The sequence below is a fragment of the Patella vulgata genome, chromosome 5 (genome assembly GCF_932274485.2).
Source record: "Patella vulgata chromosome 5, xgPatVulg1.2, whole genome shotgun sequence".
NCBI classification, from domain to species: domain Eukaryota; kingdom Metazoa; phylum Mollusca; class Gastropoda; family Patellidae; genus Patella; species Patella vulgata.
The window spans coordinates 66,474,482-66,492,264 of record NC_065883.2 but is presented as its reverse complement, the minus strand read 5'-3'; the positions used below and the strand labels follow the sequence as shown (position 1 = coordinate 66,492,264).

The 17,783-nt window shown below is 38.0% G+C and overlaps 1 protein-coding gene across 4 annotated transcripts; it reads right to left on the bottom strand.

The window, feature by feature from the left end:
* Positions 1-1,843: 1,843 nt before the first annotated feature.
* Positions 1,844-15,932, bottom strand: LOC126820422 (putative polypeptide N-acetylgalactosaminyltransferase 9). Of its 4 annotated transcripts, XM_050548374.2 has the most exons (12): positions 15,819-15,903; positions 14,957-15,308; positions 13,575-13,728; positions 10,384-10,550; positions 9,900-10,064; positions 8,835-9,048; positions 7,820-7,937; positions 5,253-5,435; positions 4,518-4,646; positions 3,697-3,792; positions 2,907-3,047; positions 1,844-2,031 (listed from the first exon to the last, which is right to left on the bottom strand). In XM_050548374.2, exons 2-12 carry the CDS (start codon positions 15,294-15,296, stop codon positions 1,867-1,869), a joined length of 1,872 nt encoding a protein of 623 aa, XP_050404331.2. In that variant the 5' UTR covers positions 15,297-15,308; positions 15,819-15,903; the 3' UTR covers positions 1,844-1,866. The 4 variants fall into 4 exon arrangements, with proteins under 4 accessions (XP_050404331.2, XP_050404330.2, XP_055957175.1 ...); XM_050548373.2 differs by having other exon boundaries at positions 14,957-15,929; XM_056101200.1 differs by lacking the exon at positions 5,253-5,435 and having other exon boundaries at positions 14,957-15,931.
* Positions 15,933-17,783: the final 1,851 nt, after the last annotated feature.

Here is a 17,783-nt window from a genome sequence, read left to right as displayed (position 1 = left end):
TGGTTAAAGACGAATAAGAGGATAAACCGAGATTCACCCCTGTACTGGCTGGCATTCACGTTAAAAAAACTTGACAGTGTGTTAAGCCCCATTTCATGTCCTTGTGCTTTGATTAAATGTTTCTTAACTGAAACCGCGCCGAAAACTACAGGGGAACCTTCTTGGTCAATACCAGGAGCAAACCCGAGCCCTCCTGGGTAACTAAAATGAAATGGGGTTAAGCGGTCTACTGATCTGCTCCGACTGGGCGAATGAAGACGGGCATACAGTGTGCTATGAGTGAAATGAAATGAAATAAATGGGGTTTAACGGCCTACTGATCTGCTCCGACTAGGCGAATGAAGACGGGCATACGCCATACAGTATGTTATGAGGGAAGTTTGCCCGGACATCCGACGCTACGGCTATTCATATCAAATTCCAAATGCCAAGGAATCTTTTACGCGCACGCCAATGTGTACACGAGACATCGGTTTTTCGTCCCATCTGAACGACTAGGCAGCTGTGCCTGTCAGGCCTTCCGTCCTTCACCACTGACAAGGGGAAACCACGCCAGAAAATCCCGATTAACTATCTCGGCCAACACCGGTAGAGAACCCACGTCTTACTCACTTAGCCACCGTGGCTCCCCTCCTGGGTAACGAAGAGGTGTCTTACTCACTGAAACCGTGATCCCCCGATTGAAGTGTAAAAGTAGGACGATTTTACTTTCTTGCTTCAACCTGGATAAAGGTATTATACTCTCACTGTGTTCTATTCAGTCGTATATATCAGTCCTATTTACCAATCACTCGGGAATTTCCAACATGGTTTCCACTCGTCTGCGGTGCAGATCGGATTTTTTGTGCAAAATGTCCGTAATAGCACACTGTATAACCGTTGGTGCATATGATAAGTGGGACGTTAAACCTTATCCCATTTCATACACAATCTGTTTCCAACCACATTGCCGTCCAATGGTCAATCCCTATAATGACATGTCGTATAATTTAGTATACAGTAATTAACATGATACCCTATAACCGACTGGGCTAATGAAGAGAGAACCAGAGAGAGAGAGTGTGTGTGTGTGCGTGTGTAGAGAGAGAGAGAGAGTGTGTGTGTGTGCGTGTGTAGAGAGAGAGATAGTGTGTGTGTGTGTGCGTGTGTAGAGAGAGAGAGACAGGGTGTGTGTGTGTGTGTGTGTGTGTGTGGGGGGGGGGGGGGGATAACGTCCACTCGACGCAATACAAGATCAATTCAGGACTAACACAATTTTATTTCACCCTACTCCTTGTCACGTACAAGCGGAGAATCGAAACCACGCCACCTGACTCAATGACAGACCTTATGATGCAACGCGCACGCGTTAATCATTCGCCCCCCGTAAGTAAACAAGACAGTACGCAGTGTCTATGAGGGAAATCTTGCCCGAACAGCTACTGTAAAGGGTTGTTTTACGTGCAAAACAACGTGTACACCGGAATTCGAATTTTAAACCCATACTAACGACTAGACGCTTTACCTTGCCATGCCCTATGTCCTGCAGCACTGACAAGATAAACTGTGCCGAAAAAATCCAAGGAAATTTTTCGGCCAACATCGGGTGGGAACCCGTGGTTAGCCAGAAAGCGTCATCCACACTGAGCCATCACACTGTACTGTCAGTTTTTGTCTGCGATATCACTTAGGTGGAAGCGGACGTCATATAAAGCTATTCCACACACATATTGAAAACAACACAATTTATATGGAAAACAATCATTGGTTTATACTCATATAGTTCAGACAAGTATTATATGTGTGGGTGATTGTTTTCCATATAAATTGTGTTTTTAATATGCTCAATCGCTAAATGCCACTCAAGGATTAAAATCAGTATTGGTTTTATTCATCATCATCATCATCATCATCATCATGTTTTATTCTAGGGTGTATCTCCCATAATGTTCGACTTTTATCATCACAATCTGCTTCTTCTGGTCCCTTTAGATCACTAGACATGGGTATAGCTAAACATTTATTTGTTGCTGGATTAAAAAATTGACTGTTCTGTAAAAAAAAGAAGAAAAAGAAGTTTATATATAAGACACAAATATTTTTGATTCTTGGGAGAACAAAACAGTTCTAGAATATTCTAATTAGCACCTAAAAAAATTTCCTTTTGAAAAGAAGGGCGGTTTATGGCGCTAGCGAGATCAGTGCTAGAGGGAAGTTCAGGAGTCCCCTGTTCACACGATTCACTACCCCCCCCCCCCCGCCCCCACCTTTACAGGGAGTTAGGAGAGAAAGGATTTAAAGAGAATCGTAGCCTAGATCCAAAGCATATCAAGACCGCGGGGATGGGGACAAACTTTTCCCAGTTAAAGATATCCTCAAATACTAATCATCACCCCCAACCCATCCCACTTAAAGTTACCCTTAGATACTACCTACCGTTCCAACCGATCCCCGGTTAAAGTTACCGCCCCAATCCAACCCCGGTTAAAGTGACTGTTAAATACTACCTATCACCCCAAACCTCTCCAGTCAAAGTTACCCTTAAATACTTATCGTCAAGCCCCCAACCTATCACTTAAAGTTACCCTTAGATACTACCTATCGCCCCAACCCACTCCCAGTTAAAGTTACTCTTAAATACTACCTATAACCCTAAATCCACTCCAGTTAATGTTACCCTTAGATACTAATCATCATCCCCAACTTACCCCAGTTTATGTTACTCTTAGATACTACCTATCTCCCCACAAGCCAAAGTTAACCTTAAATACCACCTATCACCCCTAACTCATCCGTTAAAGTTACCTTTTGGTACTACCTATCACCCCAAACCACCCGTTAAAGTTACCCTAAATTACTACCTATCACCCAAACCACTCCAGTCAAAGTAGACTCGATTATAGAAATATTAAAAAGTTTTCTACTACCTGATATTTAAATATTTGATATCTACATTTGACGTCACACTTTCTCAGTGTGGAAGGTTTCGTATAAAAAGATACACATTTATGAAAGTCTTGAGCTGAAACTTCTGTTAATAATAAACCCTCTTTCGTGAAGTAAAAATTCTGAAATAAAAGAAAGAATATTTACTAAGATTATCAGTTTAAAATCATGTGTGATAACAATCTTACTTCCCGAGTAGTCTAAATCCGAATGTCTGCCACCGATGCATGTGTCGTGGTACCAATCTAACACTATAGGTTCTTTGGTTTCTCCGCTTTCTTTAAAGATATAAACTATATGTTAATCCCAGAATGACTTATTTTGTGTTGCTTGGTCAATTATATGGCTCCAACATTCAACGTTTTACATAGTAAGGTGTGTCATGACATAGATTCATTTGTGAATAGTACAGTGTGCTCAATCCTGGCAACACCGGGATGTCGATGGGAGTGATCTCCCTTATGCTTGAAATTATAACGGGACAGTAATGTTTACTAACTAATGTAAGTTGTGGTCGAAGGGGTGATGGTGGTGGAGGGCTGACGCCTGCGTTTCAGATCATAAGGTCTGTCATTGAGTTATGCGGCGTACCTTCGATCCAACACTTGTACGTGACAAGGACTTGGGTCGCCTACCTAACCTTGTCGGTTTTCACTAGGTCCTCTCGTCTTTCGCCCCACTGGCCCCTACATGGAAGCATAATAGACTTCTCTTGCGGTTCGAACTAACACCATTCTGATGATTAGCATCGATATGGCCACCATTTATTACCTGATTAGCATTATTATCATAACAATGATATATTCCATAAACTCCATCCCCTGACATGGCATCTAAACAAAACCCTGGTTTACCTAAACTCTTCACCTAAAATATAAAAAAATGCACATCTCTAGAACATCTGATATCAGTTTTTATTTAGACTGGAAGTTTGCAGGGAGTATGTCACAGATAGGGATATCTAAACGAAATTTGGCCCAGACAGCGGCATAACCGGCTACTCTTCATCGAATTCGGATGGATCTCAGTTGTCCGTTCTACCTGAACAACTAGACGTTTCCTTGCTAGACCTCTACCAATGTCTACTGACTAGGAAAACCAGACCGCCCCCCCCCAACTCCCCATGCTTAGGTTTAGTGAGTCATTGTCGTAATAATGAAACCCCCTGGCTCCGGTAATGTCCGATAGAGTTTAATGATTAATCCGGCCCCTTTAATCAGCAGGACCGGATTAAAGTGGAGTGTGTGGGTGGGTGTGTGTGTGGGTGTGTGTGTGTGTGGCGGAGGGCACTTGTTGGGCTGCAGCCACTCAGGGACCCTTAAGTATTAAATGGAACACAAAATTAATTTTAAATGTGTTTGTGTACAATGTCATTTATTATATTGTATGTGTTTGTACCAAATACATCTATCTATATACCCATATTAAATTGCATGTGTGTCAGATTGGCGCACAATGACCAGGCTATACTCCTTTTACATTGATGCATGGACCCCAATGACATTTTCAGCCAGGGGCCCAATACAATCTGACCCTGCCAATCACAGTATGTATTTGAATATATCAGTTATTTAAAAAAGGAGACAACTTACGTGACCACCGGATATAACGTCATTTGGAATCCACATGGTTGGTGACAGTAGGTTTTTATAATACCAATCAAAACTCTTACAATGGAGACTTTTTCTCAGTTCCTTACGACTTGTAACATCTATTTGAGACTGTAATATACACACAGGTGTGTGAATGGGGGAGAGAGAGAGAGAGAGAGATGCAACGTCCACTCGACACAAAACAGGTCATTTCGAGACTAAAATAATATGGTTCAACTTAATTTCAATAATTCGCTTGCGCGTAGGGGTCTTTATCAATGGGAGGAAAGCGGTAGACAGAAATGAAATGGAATGAAATGGGGTTTAACGTCCTACTGTTCTGCTCTGAACTGGGCTAATGAAGATGGGCATACCCCATGGGCATACCCGGACAGCGGCACTACGGCCTACTCTTATATCGAATTCCAACTGTCAAGGCATCTTTTACGAGCACGCCAATGTGTACACGGGACCTCGGTTTTTCGTCTCATCCGAATGACTAGACAGCTGTCCTTGTCAGGCCCTCCATCCTGCATCACTGACAAGGGGGAACCACACCGGGAAATCTGAATGAACTTTCTCGGCCAATGCAGGGATCGAACACCCGATCTCCAGGCTAGCGAGCCAAGCGGTAGACAGGCAGCGTAAGTTTAGTATATGGAACAAACCACATTAGGGTAAACATTTATTAGTCTTAGTTCTGGTTGTTAAAAGAAAAGTAATTAAATAACTTACAAGGTCAGGTTTATAATAGTCATATAAATATTGTTTATACTCGTCCATCCAGACTTCTGCTACCCTAGCTGAGTTCTTCCAGACGGTATTTTCCCCTGGAATTGTATAAGGCATCACGTGACGGAAGATATGTCCGACATGGGAACAGGGTACCATCAGTATACTTCCGTTACACATCCAAATCTAAACTAAACCAATAACATATATTATACACCTATAATTTTGCACACTTTAATTTAAACATGACCGCTAACCTTATTTGTATTTGACCATATCCGGTTTTGGTCAACTTTTTTTCTCATGGCTAGTACGAGAGAGAGAGAGAGAGAGAGAGAGAGAGAGAGAGATGGGGTATAACGCCCACTCGACACAAACTAGGTCATTTCGGGACTAATATATGGTTCAATTTTATCCCTTGCGTGTAGGGGTCTTAGCAGTGGGAGGAAACCAGAGGACCCGGAGAAAACTCACGAGGTTGGAGAGGCGACCGTACTACTTATCACGTAGAACAGGGGAATCGAAACCACGCCATTGACAGACCTTATGATACAACACGCACGCGTTAACCATTCGGCCATCCAAACCCCTTCTCATGGTGAGAGTATAAAACAGTGGCATACGTAGGTTAGTGTCGACCGTTGCTAACTCCTTGACTGTATGTCCCCAAACCTTAAAGTAAAGGGCACTGCACTCAGAATTGTGAGAAAGGAAAGACAAAAATGTGACCTAGATCGTTCTTCCCCTGGACTCTTCAAATGTAAGCAGACGGAAAGACTGTAATAAAGCATAGATGAAAACGCTTCCTTGACCATCTTGCACGAAACCGAGAACCGAATTATTATTACTATGTTTACCCAAGGCACACAAAGAAACTCATGTAAACGTTAAAGGGTCATAACTTAAATTTGCCTTGACATTGTTTGGACTAAAACGTTTTTTCTTCTTTTTTAAAAAAAAAAAAATAATATTGTTGGTTATATTTAAACTCTATAATTAACCTATATTCAGACCCGGTGGGGCTTTAAACACTTTAATCTATATTCAGATCGGATGGAGCTCCAAACTCTATATTTAACCTATATTCAGACATGCTATGTCTTTAAACACTATATTTAACCTTCATTCAGACCTGTTGTGGTTTTAATATGCACAAAATAATAATAATAATAAAAAAAAAACAGAACCGTTTTAAATTGATTGAGGAAGTTCAAATAAGTAAATTAATAGCGGCACTTCCGGCGCTATGACTTTGACCTTCAAACAATACAAAAATTGTTGATCTTTTGGAATTAGTTTAATTATAAATTAAAAAAAAACTGGAGAACAGAGTTGAATTCTAAATTTAGTACCAGAAATCCTGAAGTATTTTCAAACTCAAGTTCGTTAATAAAAAGTGACATATTAATGTAACAGTATTTGGACAGCGTATAATCGTTCGGATGGGACGAAAAACCGAGGTCTCCTGTACACATTGATAGTTGGAATTCGATATAAGAGTAGGCCGTAGGATCGCTGCCCGAGCAAAATTTCCCTCATAGCACACTGTATGGCGTATGCCCGTTTTTATTAGCCCAGCCGGAGCAGAACAGTAGGACGTTAAAACCTCAAATTTATTTAAGACGTTGGTTTCAGTACTTAATTGGGGGACAACAAATCCATAAGATCGTCAACAAATCTGTTGAAATTTATATATAATGTTTCGTGCTACAACAGACAGATACATCTCCGCGTATACATGTAGGTGACGTTCGATATAAGAGTAGGCCGTAGTGCCGCTGTCAGAGCAAAATTTCCCTCATATAGCACACTGTATGGCGTATATCCGTCTTCATTAGCACAGTCGGAGCAGAACAGTAGGTCGTTAAACCTCATTTAATTTCCAAATGACTGGCATATTTTCAAATTAATCAAACAGTGTATGGATCTTATCAGGATAACCTACCAAAAATAACTGACTTTCTCATAAGAAAGTTTTTAAATTAAAAGGAGTTGTCAAATAGTTGGCATATTTTCCAAATATAAGACATCTGTTCCCCTGTTACTATAAAGACAATAATTTAAAATTAAATACTTCCGTGTATAAAAATAAACTAAACAGATTCTTTAATCGACCATTGCCTCAACGACGAATATTAGAAAGTGAGCGTAATTGAAAATCAATAATATGTCTGAATAACAGTTAGCCTCGTTTCATTATTTGTACATAGATTATTAATGTCAGATTTCAATTGTCAAAATATCTGCTTGCATTTTGTTGTCAAATTCAAAAATTACATTTGAATAACATTGCAATCTGATTAAAACAAATATCCTATTTGGTTTCATTTTTTATAGTTCATAATTTCGTTTTACTTGTCTTCACAACACAAGGATCTGGAAGAGTTGTTATATAACATGCGTTCTGCTTGATGTGAGGAGTTAGTCAATTGAATGTATTTTATTCAGATTGATAATGTGAATTCTACTTCCCCTACAAGCCCCACTTAAATAAATAAACAAAACCTCTGCAAAGTAAACCACCTACATGTAACACTTTGTTCGACGAATTAAGAGCTATATAAACTCACCTTGAAAGAAAGTTCTAAATTTTCTCCTCCCCAGCCTTTCATTTCCGGATCATAGGTTCCTAGTTTCTGGAAGTATGCCTTGTTGATACTGAACAATCCACCAGGCATAGTTGGTGATCTGTGAAATATAACACAATAATATATAAAACGTTCTTAACCTCTCCCCCAAATTCTTAAACCTAACGCTGGACTTAGCCCCAATGCTTATCCTAACCCTAACCTACGATCTTGCCAACAATCACGTGCCCTAACCCCATAGGCAAAGGGTTATGACGGATGTAGAGACCACGGTGCGTGTAAAAAAGGCTTATGACATTGCCAAAAATATTATACACCTTGGCGACAGGCTACCCTCGATCATCAGACCCTAGGCTTCAGTCTGCCGAGCCAATAGCTCGACCTAGGATTGAGTAGATATGCTATATATATATTTCAAAGAATTGGCATTCAAAAAAGCGTACAGAACAGACATGGTTGACGTCGGTCGGCCAAGGGGGAGAGAGAAATGGTTTAACGTCCTCTCGACACAAACTAGGTCATTTCGGGACTAACACATGGTTCAATTTTATTTCAATAATTCGTTTCGCGTAGGGGTCTTTAGCAGTGGGAGGAAACCGGAGGACCCGGAGAAAACCCACGAGGTTGGACAGGCGACCCTACTCCTCGGTCGACTAAGGACTCAGTGGAAATGCTACATTTCTAAGAATTAAGACTCGCTAGGTTTAGCAACATCTGACTTGGATTTAAGAGGTTAATTCCAAGATTATCGCTTGATAGAAACGGGAATACAAGGTCCTACTAACAACTGACAAGAGCGCCCAGAGTATTGCATTTCAATTACCCATAATTTTGTCAACATGTCGAATATGTGCATATCTATAACATATATTTACTATTGCTCACTTTTCGCAGTACTTTAGGCCTGATGACACAATTAAATGAAATGGGGTTTTACGTCTTACTTGTTTGCATTGACTGGGATAATGGGGATTAATTTTGTAGGACCCGGGTGTACCTTATATTATCGGCTGCCGATTTTCTTGCTTGTGTAACCACCGGTGGCATATTGTCCCAGTTGAACAATAAATTTCTCCATCGGAATACTCCGTAAGATGGTGAGTCCCACAATGGTTCATACTTTAGAGTTTCATCGTCGATCACATCAAGAGTGGGAAACGTTGAAACTGTTTCATCTTTTGCTATTGGATCTAGAAGAGGTTCTAACCATCCTACAATATAAAGTGGTGGGATGTGATGATGCTGTTAGAAATATATTTGACAAATCAGAAAACAATAAACCCACTAATTTAACAAGCTACAAAAACAACCAGCAAGCGGTATCAAGGATGTTTGTTCAATAACAGAACATAGTTTTTACCCCCACTTCAGCAAGGGGGATTGGGTGACCAAATGGTTTAACACGTGCACGTTAGATCATAAGGTCTGTCATTGAGTCAAGCGGCGTGGTTTTGATTTCCCACGTGTACATGACATAGGATCGCCTGTCCAACCTCGTGGGTTTTCTATGGGTCCCCCGATTTCCTCCCACTGCTAAAGATCGTTACGCGAAAACGAATTACTGTAAAAGATTGAACCATTTGTTAGTCTCAAAAAGACGTTAAACTCCTATTCGCGCTCTCCCTCTGAACTGTAGCGTATTATATAACAAAATATGAGTTATAAAGTATCGTGATTACATTCTTTATGAGAATCGAGATGTTAAAATAGGGGCTGTGGCTCACCGTGGTTACACTGTATGTGATTACATTCTTTATGCGGATCTAGATATTAAAATAGAGGACTGTAGCTTACCGTGGTTACATTTTATATGAGAGTTGAAATTAAAACAGGGCTTCTAACTTACCGTGATTACATTCTATGAGTCGAGATATGTTAAAATATGGGGTTGTAGTTAACCGTGGTCACACTGTATATGAGAGTTGAGAGATGTTAAAATACGAGCCGTAACTTACCGTTAATACATTCTTTATGACGACCGATATATTAAAATAGGGGACTGCAGCTTACTGGGATCATGTTCTATTTGAGAGTCGCGATTAAAACAGGACCAGTAACTTACCGTGATTACATTCTATATGAGAGTCGAGAAATGTTAAAATAGGGGCTGTAGCTTCTTCATACCCCTTTATCCTGGCTGACACCAACCCGTCCCTCTTTTTATTTCTAAATAACTTCACTTTAGGGAAATTACGTATGTAATCTTCCAGTGGTTTACCTAGGATGGCTGAAATAGAAAATAAAACTGGTTGTTATAGACAATATCTATCGGATTCTATAGTTTATATTAAATTTAATAATACATTGTATATATAATACTATCTGTTCGATCCCTGCATTGGCCGAGAAAGTTCAGTGATGCAGGACGGAGGGTCTGACAAGGGCAGCTGTCTGGTCGTTCGGATGGGATGAAAAGTCGAGGTCGCGTGTACACATTGGCGTGCGCGTAAAAGATCCCCTGACAGTTGGATTCGATATAAGGGTAGGCCGTAGTGCCTACAAGCCCAACTTTGATATCGCAATGAAACACAAAGAGCCGAACCTACCCTTTTCTGAGCCATCATCAACCAGTATAATCTCTTTAATAAGATGTGGTGGGGATCTTTCTAGTACACTGTGGATAGATCGTATTAACGTGGACCACGCCTCGTTATAAAATGTTATAATTACACTCGTCTGTGGTAGGTTTGCATCATATGTTACATTTTTACACCTGAATAAAAAAAATATATGAATTCAAAACATATATATAACAAATATTAGCATTACAAAATAGATATGAATTAACATAGAAAAAGAAATATCTTAAACAAGTTTTGTATCCTTTCCAAAGCTAAAACTTATTTTTTTAATTTTGAAATGAAATGAAATGGTCTGCTGCGAACTAGGCTAATGAAGACGGGCATACGCCATACAGTGTGATATGAGGGAAATTTTGTCCGGACAGCAGCACTACGGCCTACTCTCATATCGAATTCCAACTGTTAAGGGATCTTTTACGTGCACGCCAATGTGTACACGGGACCTGGGTTTTTCATCCTGTATCCCTGGTTGAACTTTCTCACGAGGTTGGACAGGTAACCCTACTCCTTGTCACGTCTGTTGACTCAATGAAAGACCTCATGATACAACGCCCACGCGTTAACCACCCAACCAACCCCCTGTTACACGTAGAGATGCAGGAATTAATCAATCTAATGCAAACCGATTATCTATAATATGACAATACATGTCTGTTACACGCTAATCTGGAAATCATTATTAGGGAGGAGCCATCATGTATCTGATATTGCATGTACCAGAAACTGCCAGAAAAATTGTCTAGTCGTCCAGATGGGACGTAAACTATATCTTGACAGTTGTAAATCCAAGTTGAATGTCCTTCATACCACAATGAATAACGTATTCCCATCTTCATTAGTTCTGTTGGTGTTTTAAAAAGTAGCATGTTAATCCCCGATTTCATTTAATTTGATCCTCATAGCAAATATCCCCCCCCCCCACCGCACTAATAGCACACTGCATACCGTCTGCCCAATAAACTAATTAACCCGGTGGGTAAGTGGTTTAAATTAGTAGGATGTTAAGCCCCCCATTAAATTTCGTTTGCTTCCCATAGGAAAAATCCCTCATACCACACTGAATAGCTTATGCCTATCTTTATAAGCCCTCTTAATGTTTAACAGTAGGAAATTAAACAACCATTATGCAAGAGCTAAATCTGTGTATTGCAGGTCTTTCTTTAGGCCTGAAATGTTATCTAAATTATTAATTAGACTTTAATTAAACTATCCATACCATAATCAACTCTAGATGGCATCGCTAGCCTGCAATCTTAAGTGGATTATGAGCCGATTTACTGCATAACTTTCCTTCACGATTCTACGATTAAATGGATAATCGAGACTATGCTGTTTATCGTACTGACTTTAGTAATAATGATAGAGGCTAGGCGGACATTTCAAACGCTTAGTTCTCGGTTCATAGTGGATCAATTTGAATGAAATTTTCAGCAAATTGTCTTTACAGTATCTAGTTTTTAACTATTATAGTGAGAACTGCCAACTCGTTATCGAATCTCCCATAATGTATCTTTAAAGGGACAATAACACTTTTGTTGGCTTGACAGCTTCAGAAAATAAATAATAGCCTTATTCTAAGTATTAGATGTTTAAGTGTTCTACCTGTTGTGTAAATTATCCATTACATCCTATTTTACTTGTCCAGTGGGTTCGAAAATATTTTTAAATCCAAGTCACATTTGAAAAGGTTTACGTTAGGCTTTTCAGATCATTTAGTTGAATTTTTCCAATTTTTGAAATTATGTGTGTTAAGATGAAATTTGTATCATCAATTAATTGGAATATTGTAAAATAGTACAATTTGTTGACCATAATAAAGATTGGGACATGTTTTTCAGTTACATCAAGAGTGGTATTGAGCCTTTAAGCTTCCATTTCATTTCAAGTGGTGCTTTGCGAGAATAAAAGGGCGTTGACCATATCATTATAGATTAATAGGTTATGATTTGATTTTACGGCGTAATCATAATACTCATTGTATACTGTATACAGGGCTGTAGTCAGCTGGTGTATATCAATATTAGTATTAGTATATACTTTATTGATTCATTAGTAAATGTCGTATATTGAACAGTGTGGTTTATTTCATAAATAATAATTTCTTTATTATTTTTGCTTGACTAAGGTCATGGAACACTTGGCTCCTTAAACTCCTAGGATATGTGTCTTAAGTATGGTAGGCGCGGTATCATTATTTTTGTATTGGGTTGGGTACAGATCATTTTCCAACCCTTTACAAAATGTCATTATAAATAATACATGTAATAATAAATGTAAATTTTTTCAAGATTTGGCCCCTAATATCTTTAGTTATGTGAAAATTACGACAATATTTTATAAAACTACACATTTGGCAATTTCGAACATTTCCCATTTCCTAAGTGACACTCAATTTCAGATCAATTCAAAAAGATCTAAACGATCTGACAAGCAGTTCTTGAGATATACGCAAAAAGAAAAGAAGAAAAAAACCCAACCCAAAACAATTTAATAATCCGAACAAAATTAAGCATGGTGGCCGCTGACAATTTATTCACAGAAACAAAATTAAGCATGGTTGCCACTGACGATTTATTCATCCGAACAAAATTAAGCATGGTTGTCGCTGACAATTTATTCACAGGAACAAAATTAAGCATGGTTGCCACTGACAATTTTTTCACCCGAACAAAATTAAGCATGGTTGCCGCTGACAATTTATTCATCTGAACAAAATTAAGCATGGTTGCCACTGACAATTTATTCATTCGAACAAAATTAAGCATGGTTGTCGCTGACAATTTATTCACAGGAACAAAATTAAGCATGGTTGCCACTGACAATTTTTTCACCCGAACAAAATTAAGCATGGTTGCCGCTGACAATTTATTCATCTGAACAAAATTAAGCATGGTTGCCACTGACAATTTATTCATTCGAACAAAATTAAGCATGGTTGCCACTGACAATTTATTCATCCGAACAAAATTAAGCATGGTTGCCACTGACAATTTATTCATTCGAACAAAATTAAGCATGGTTGCCACTGACAATTTATTCATCCGAACAAAATTAAGCATGGTTGCCGCTGACAATTTATTCACCCGAACAAAATTAAGCATGGTTGCCACTGACGATGTTTGAACGCCGAATGATGTTTAAACCTGTTTACTCACATTTGAGGTCGTGAATCTGGAACTTTTCTATGTAAGGAAATCAAATCACTGGCGAATTCATTGAATGCATTTCCTTTAAAGCCCTGATCATATCTATTCTTTTCTTCAGCTGACAACAAGGAAACGTTCACATTCACCGGTGAACCGTTATCACCTGAAATTCAATTACAATTTTAATAAAAGACTTAACTTATCTAAATCTTAACAAAAATAACACTTTTGAAAATTGCAAAAAAGTGACAATTTTGAAAATTGCAAAAAAGTGACAATTTTGAAAATTGCAAAAAAGTGACAATTTTGAAAATTGCAATAAAAAGTGACAATTTTGAAAATTGAAAAAAAGGTGACAATTTTGAAAATTGAAAAAAAGGTGACAATTTTGAAAATTGAAAAAAAGGTGACAATTTTGAAAATTGCAAAAAAGTGACAATTTTGAAAATTACAAAAATGTGACAATTTTGAAAATTGCAAAAAAGAGTAAAAATTTTGAAAATTGCAATAAAAAGTGACAATTTTGAAAATTGCAATAAAAAGTGACAATTTTGAAAATTGAAAAAAAGGTGACAATTTTGAAAATTGAAAAAAAGGTGACAATTTTGAAAATTGAAAAAAAGGTGACAATTTTGAAATAATTACCCAAAATTTTATAATTTTCAAAATTGCGGACAAATCACCCGTTTCAAAAAACTAAAGAAAAAACAAAAATAACAATTCTATAATATTTAAAGGCACAATTTTGAAAATTAAAAAAGAATTGCGATTTCTAAAATAAAAACAATGTCACAATTTCTAAAATGAAAACAACTTCTAAAATGAATACACTGTCTCTACGACTACGACTACGACTACGACCACGACTACTATTGATTTACGTCTGCTTTCATCTTGGTGATATCACTGTATGTTGTATATTTAAATCAATTGTAACAGCTGATATGAGTTGAAGATAAAAACATTGAATTGAATCGTTCTCTACTTATTTAGACGTTCTAGTTATGGAATTGCTAGTTAACTAGGCCTTCCAACCTAGCTGCTGATGGCCATTGGGAGATTTTGAATCATTAGAGATAGTAATAAAATAAAACCAAGTACGAACAATCCAAACCATTAGACAAAATTCAAAGTCCTAAAAAAAACGGTATAGGCAAAAAATAGTGTAATCAGGCAAAATAGTGTAATCAGCATATGGACTGTTCACCGTGTACAAAAAACACGACAAACATAAAGAACTACAATATTGTGAAATTCGAATCAGTATTTACAAAGATATGGTGAATTAAAATTTTTCAAAACATTCGACATCCTCAGTAAGGAACAAAATAAGCCAGCGCCACGTATAAATGTTGGATATAATTTTGAATCTAATATACCGCCATGTTTACCTGGTTGTGGTTTTCTTGTTGTTGTTGCGCGCACAATTTGCTTTGTAGCTTCAATAACTGTCTTTTCCTTAGTAACCACTAATATTGTGTCCTTTTCTAACGTATCGTCTTTGTCCTTATTTTTACTTTCAATATTTGATTCCTCATTGTCTTTATTTTCAACTAATTTTACCTCGTTATCAAACTTCACCAGTTCACCCGGACTACCGGAAGTATCACCATGTTGATTTATCCTCCAATAAATAAATCCGATAATTAAACTAATGTAAAAGAAACGCCATATACGTTTTCTAAGCGACCTCATTTCTACTGGGTTGTCCTGTAATTTAGGACCCTTCATATATATACCACACTATAAATAAAATGAACAATGTCTTGATTTTTTGTAAAAATATATATATAATAAATAATTTCTTGATTGTTTAAAAATTTAATTGTGTATTGTCAATTACCGAAGCGCTAGTATACGATCTGTGTATTTAGGGAGCTACGAGTACCCGTTAACACACTACTGAAAGTTATCGCTTATTGTTTATGGTTTAGCTCTGTTCAAATATAGGATTCCCATGTACAATCAACTATTATAACATATAAGCAGTCATCTGGTATCGCGAATAAAAAAATCTTGAACGCTCGGTATTCAACTAAAGGTTCCAATAATTATTAAATCTTAAATTCTTTTCAAAATGCCTGATATCTTTGTGTATTTTTCTCCTTCAACGACGACCACGTCGATCGTATTATTAATAAACACACCGCTGACTTGTTCAGATATTCAAATTGTTATAATCCAATATTTGATGGTGTGGTAGAAATTAATCCAAGATTTCGATCTTCCAGGATATCTATTGAACATACGTACACATATTTCAGCGAGGAATCGTGCCAGAGCGCCAACCGACACGTCAAAACAAATCTTGGGAAAAGAAACAGACTGGAATGTATAATATAATCGTAAGCACGAATTAAAAAATTTCACAAGAATAAGGCAAATAATAGTCGACCGGCAACAGATGGTTCCCGTTTCAATTTAGTCGATATGTTGAGTGAAGAAATGTGTTGTGGGATATTTATATACTGACATGTGTCTGAATCCTTTTCCTTTCCAGAACATCTGGTGTCACTCACTACTCGAGATATCAAGTGCATCGTCATTTCCTCTCTGAATATATGGTACACTATTTTGTGTAACGAACACTATCAACTATTTTATTCAATCCTTATTAAGAAAGGTGAAATACAATCAAAAGAACTTTGTCTAAAAAATGCATTATGTAAGAGCTAAATCTGTCCATCGCAGGTCTTTATTTTGGAAATAAATGAAATGAAATGGGGTTTAACGTCCTACTGTTCTGCTCCTAAACTGGGTTAATGAAGACGGGCATACGCCATACAGTGTGCTATGAGGGAAATTTTGCACGGGCAGCGGCACTACGGCCTTCTCTTATATCGAATTCCAACTGCCAAGGGATCTTTTACGTGCACGCCAATGTGTACACGGGACCTCGGTTTTTCGTCACATCCGAACGACTAGAAAGTTGTCCTTGTCAGGCCCCCCGTCCTGCATCACTGACAAGGGGAAACCACGCCAGAAAATCTGAATGAACTTTCTCGGCCAATGCAGGGATCGAACACCCGACCTCCAGGCTAGCGAGCCAGCGTCTTACCCACTTAGCCACGTGATCCCCCCCCTTTATTTTGGTTACAGATGTTATATAAATTATTATTTAGACATTTATTAATATAACAACCCTATAATCATCTCTCTAAATCCAGCGGAGGACCGTGATTTAAATATTTAAATAGATTAAAACACCCCAAGATTGAGATAATACGTGTAGTTGGGTAGGGAGGGGGGTGATCAAAGAAGGAAATTAAAAATAAAAATATTTTATTACATTGAAACTGCCCTTGGTTTATAAAGTTTATTTGATCTGATTTTCTTTTTGAGTCTAAACTTGAGAACAGACACTAAGCTAGTTGGCCGACATTTTAAGTCCTAAATCGACAATTCTAGTCGAAAACACTAAGTAAACCTTGAGAATGTATTTAATTAGTTACTCTGCTTCCATTTAATGACACAAGGCCTGTCATTGAGTCAACTGGCGTGGTTTCGAATCCCGGGTGGTACGTGACAAGGAGTAGGGTCGCCTGTCCAGCCTCGTGGGTTTTCTAAAGACCCCTACGCGCAAGCGAATTATTGAAATAAAATTAAACCATGTGTTAGTCCCGAAATGACCTAGTTTGTGTCGAGTGGATGTTAAACCCCATTTCTCTCTCTCTCTCTCCATTTAATGAAGTTGAAAAAGTTTATTTAATCTTTAGTTTGTGTGTACGCCAGATGTAAAAAGGGTAGAACAGCATTACAAAACAGTATACTAATTTTTGGATATGGCGGCCATTTAGGACAGGGATCTATTCTCGAAGTAGGAAGTAAATGGATCTCTGTGGGCAGGACACCGACAAAGCTCTGCAAGCCACTGGTTAAAACAGTACACATTTTGTACTGCTTCTGAACGATCTATCTCGCAAGCGGCCAAACTATGTGAAGTAATCAATAAAGTGCATTACAATGGCTCTCAAAGTGACGCAATAAGCGGACATTACTAGGGTAACGTGGCAGAATAAAGGTTGTATCCGTGACAAAAATAGTAACAGGTGTTTCTACGTATAAGCGACACCTCACCTTAAACTGTGCGACTCGTATTCAATAGTTGATGGTCAACCTATTGGAATATATCCCTAAACGGCACAACAACTTAAAGGAGCTAAATCGCTAATATTTGGGACCTAGAAATTGACCCAAATGGGTCGAAACGCATATAAT

What these genes read in the sequence shown, in the direction of transcription:
- LOC126820422 (XM_050548373.2), bottom strand. Translation starts at nt 15,296, where the DNA reads ATGAAGGGTCCTAAATTACAGGACAACCCAGTAGAAATGAGGTCGCTT. An exon ending in TGATGATGGCTCAGAAAAGG is followed by an intron (nt 10,065 to 10,383) that starts GTAGGTTCGGCT and finishes TTTCTATTTCAG; the next exon opens with CCATCCTAGGTAAACCACTG. An exon ending in TCGGCAGCCGATAATATAAG is followed by an intron (nt 7,938 to 8,834) that starts GTACACCCGGGT and finishes TATATTTCACAG; the next exon opens with ATCACCAACTATGCCTGGTG.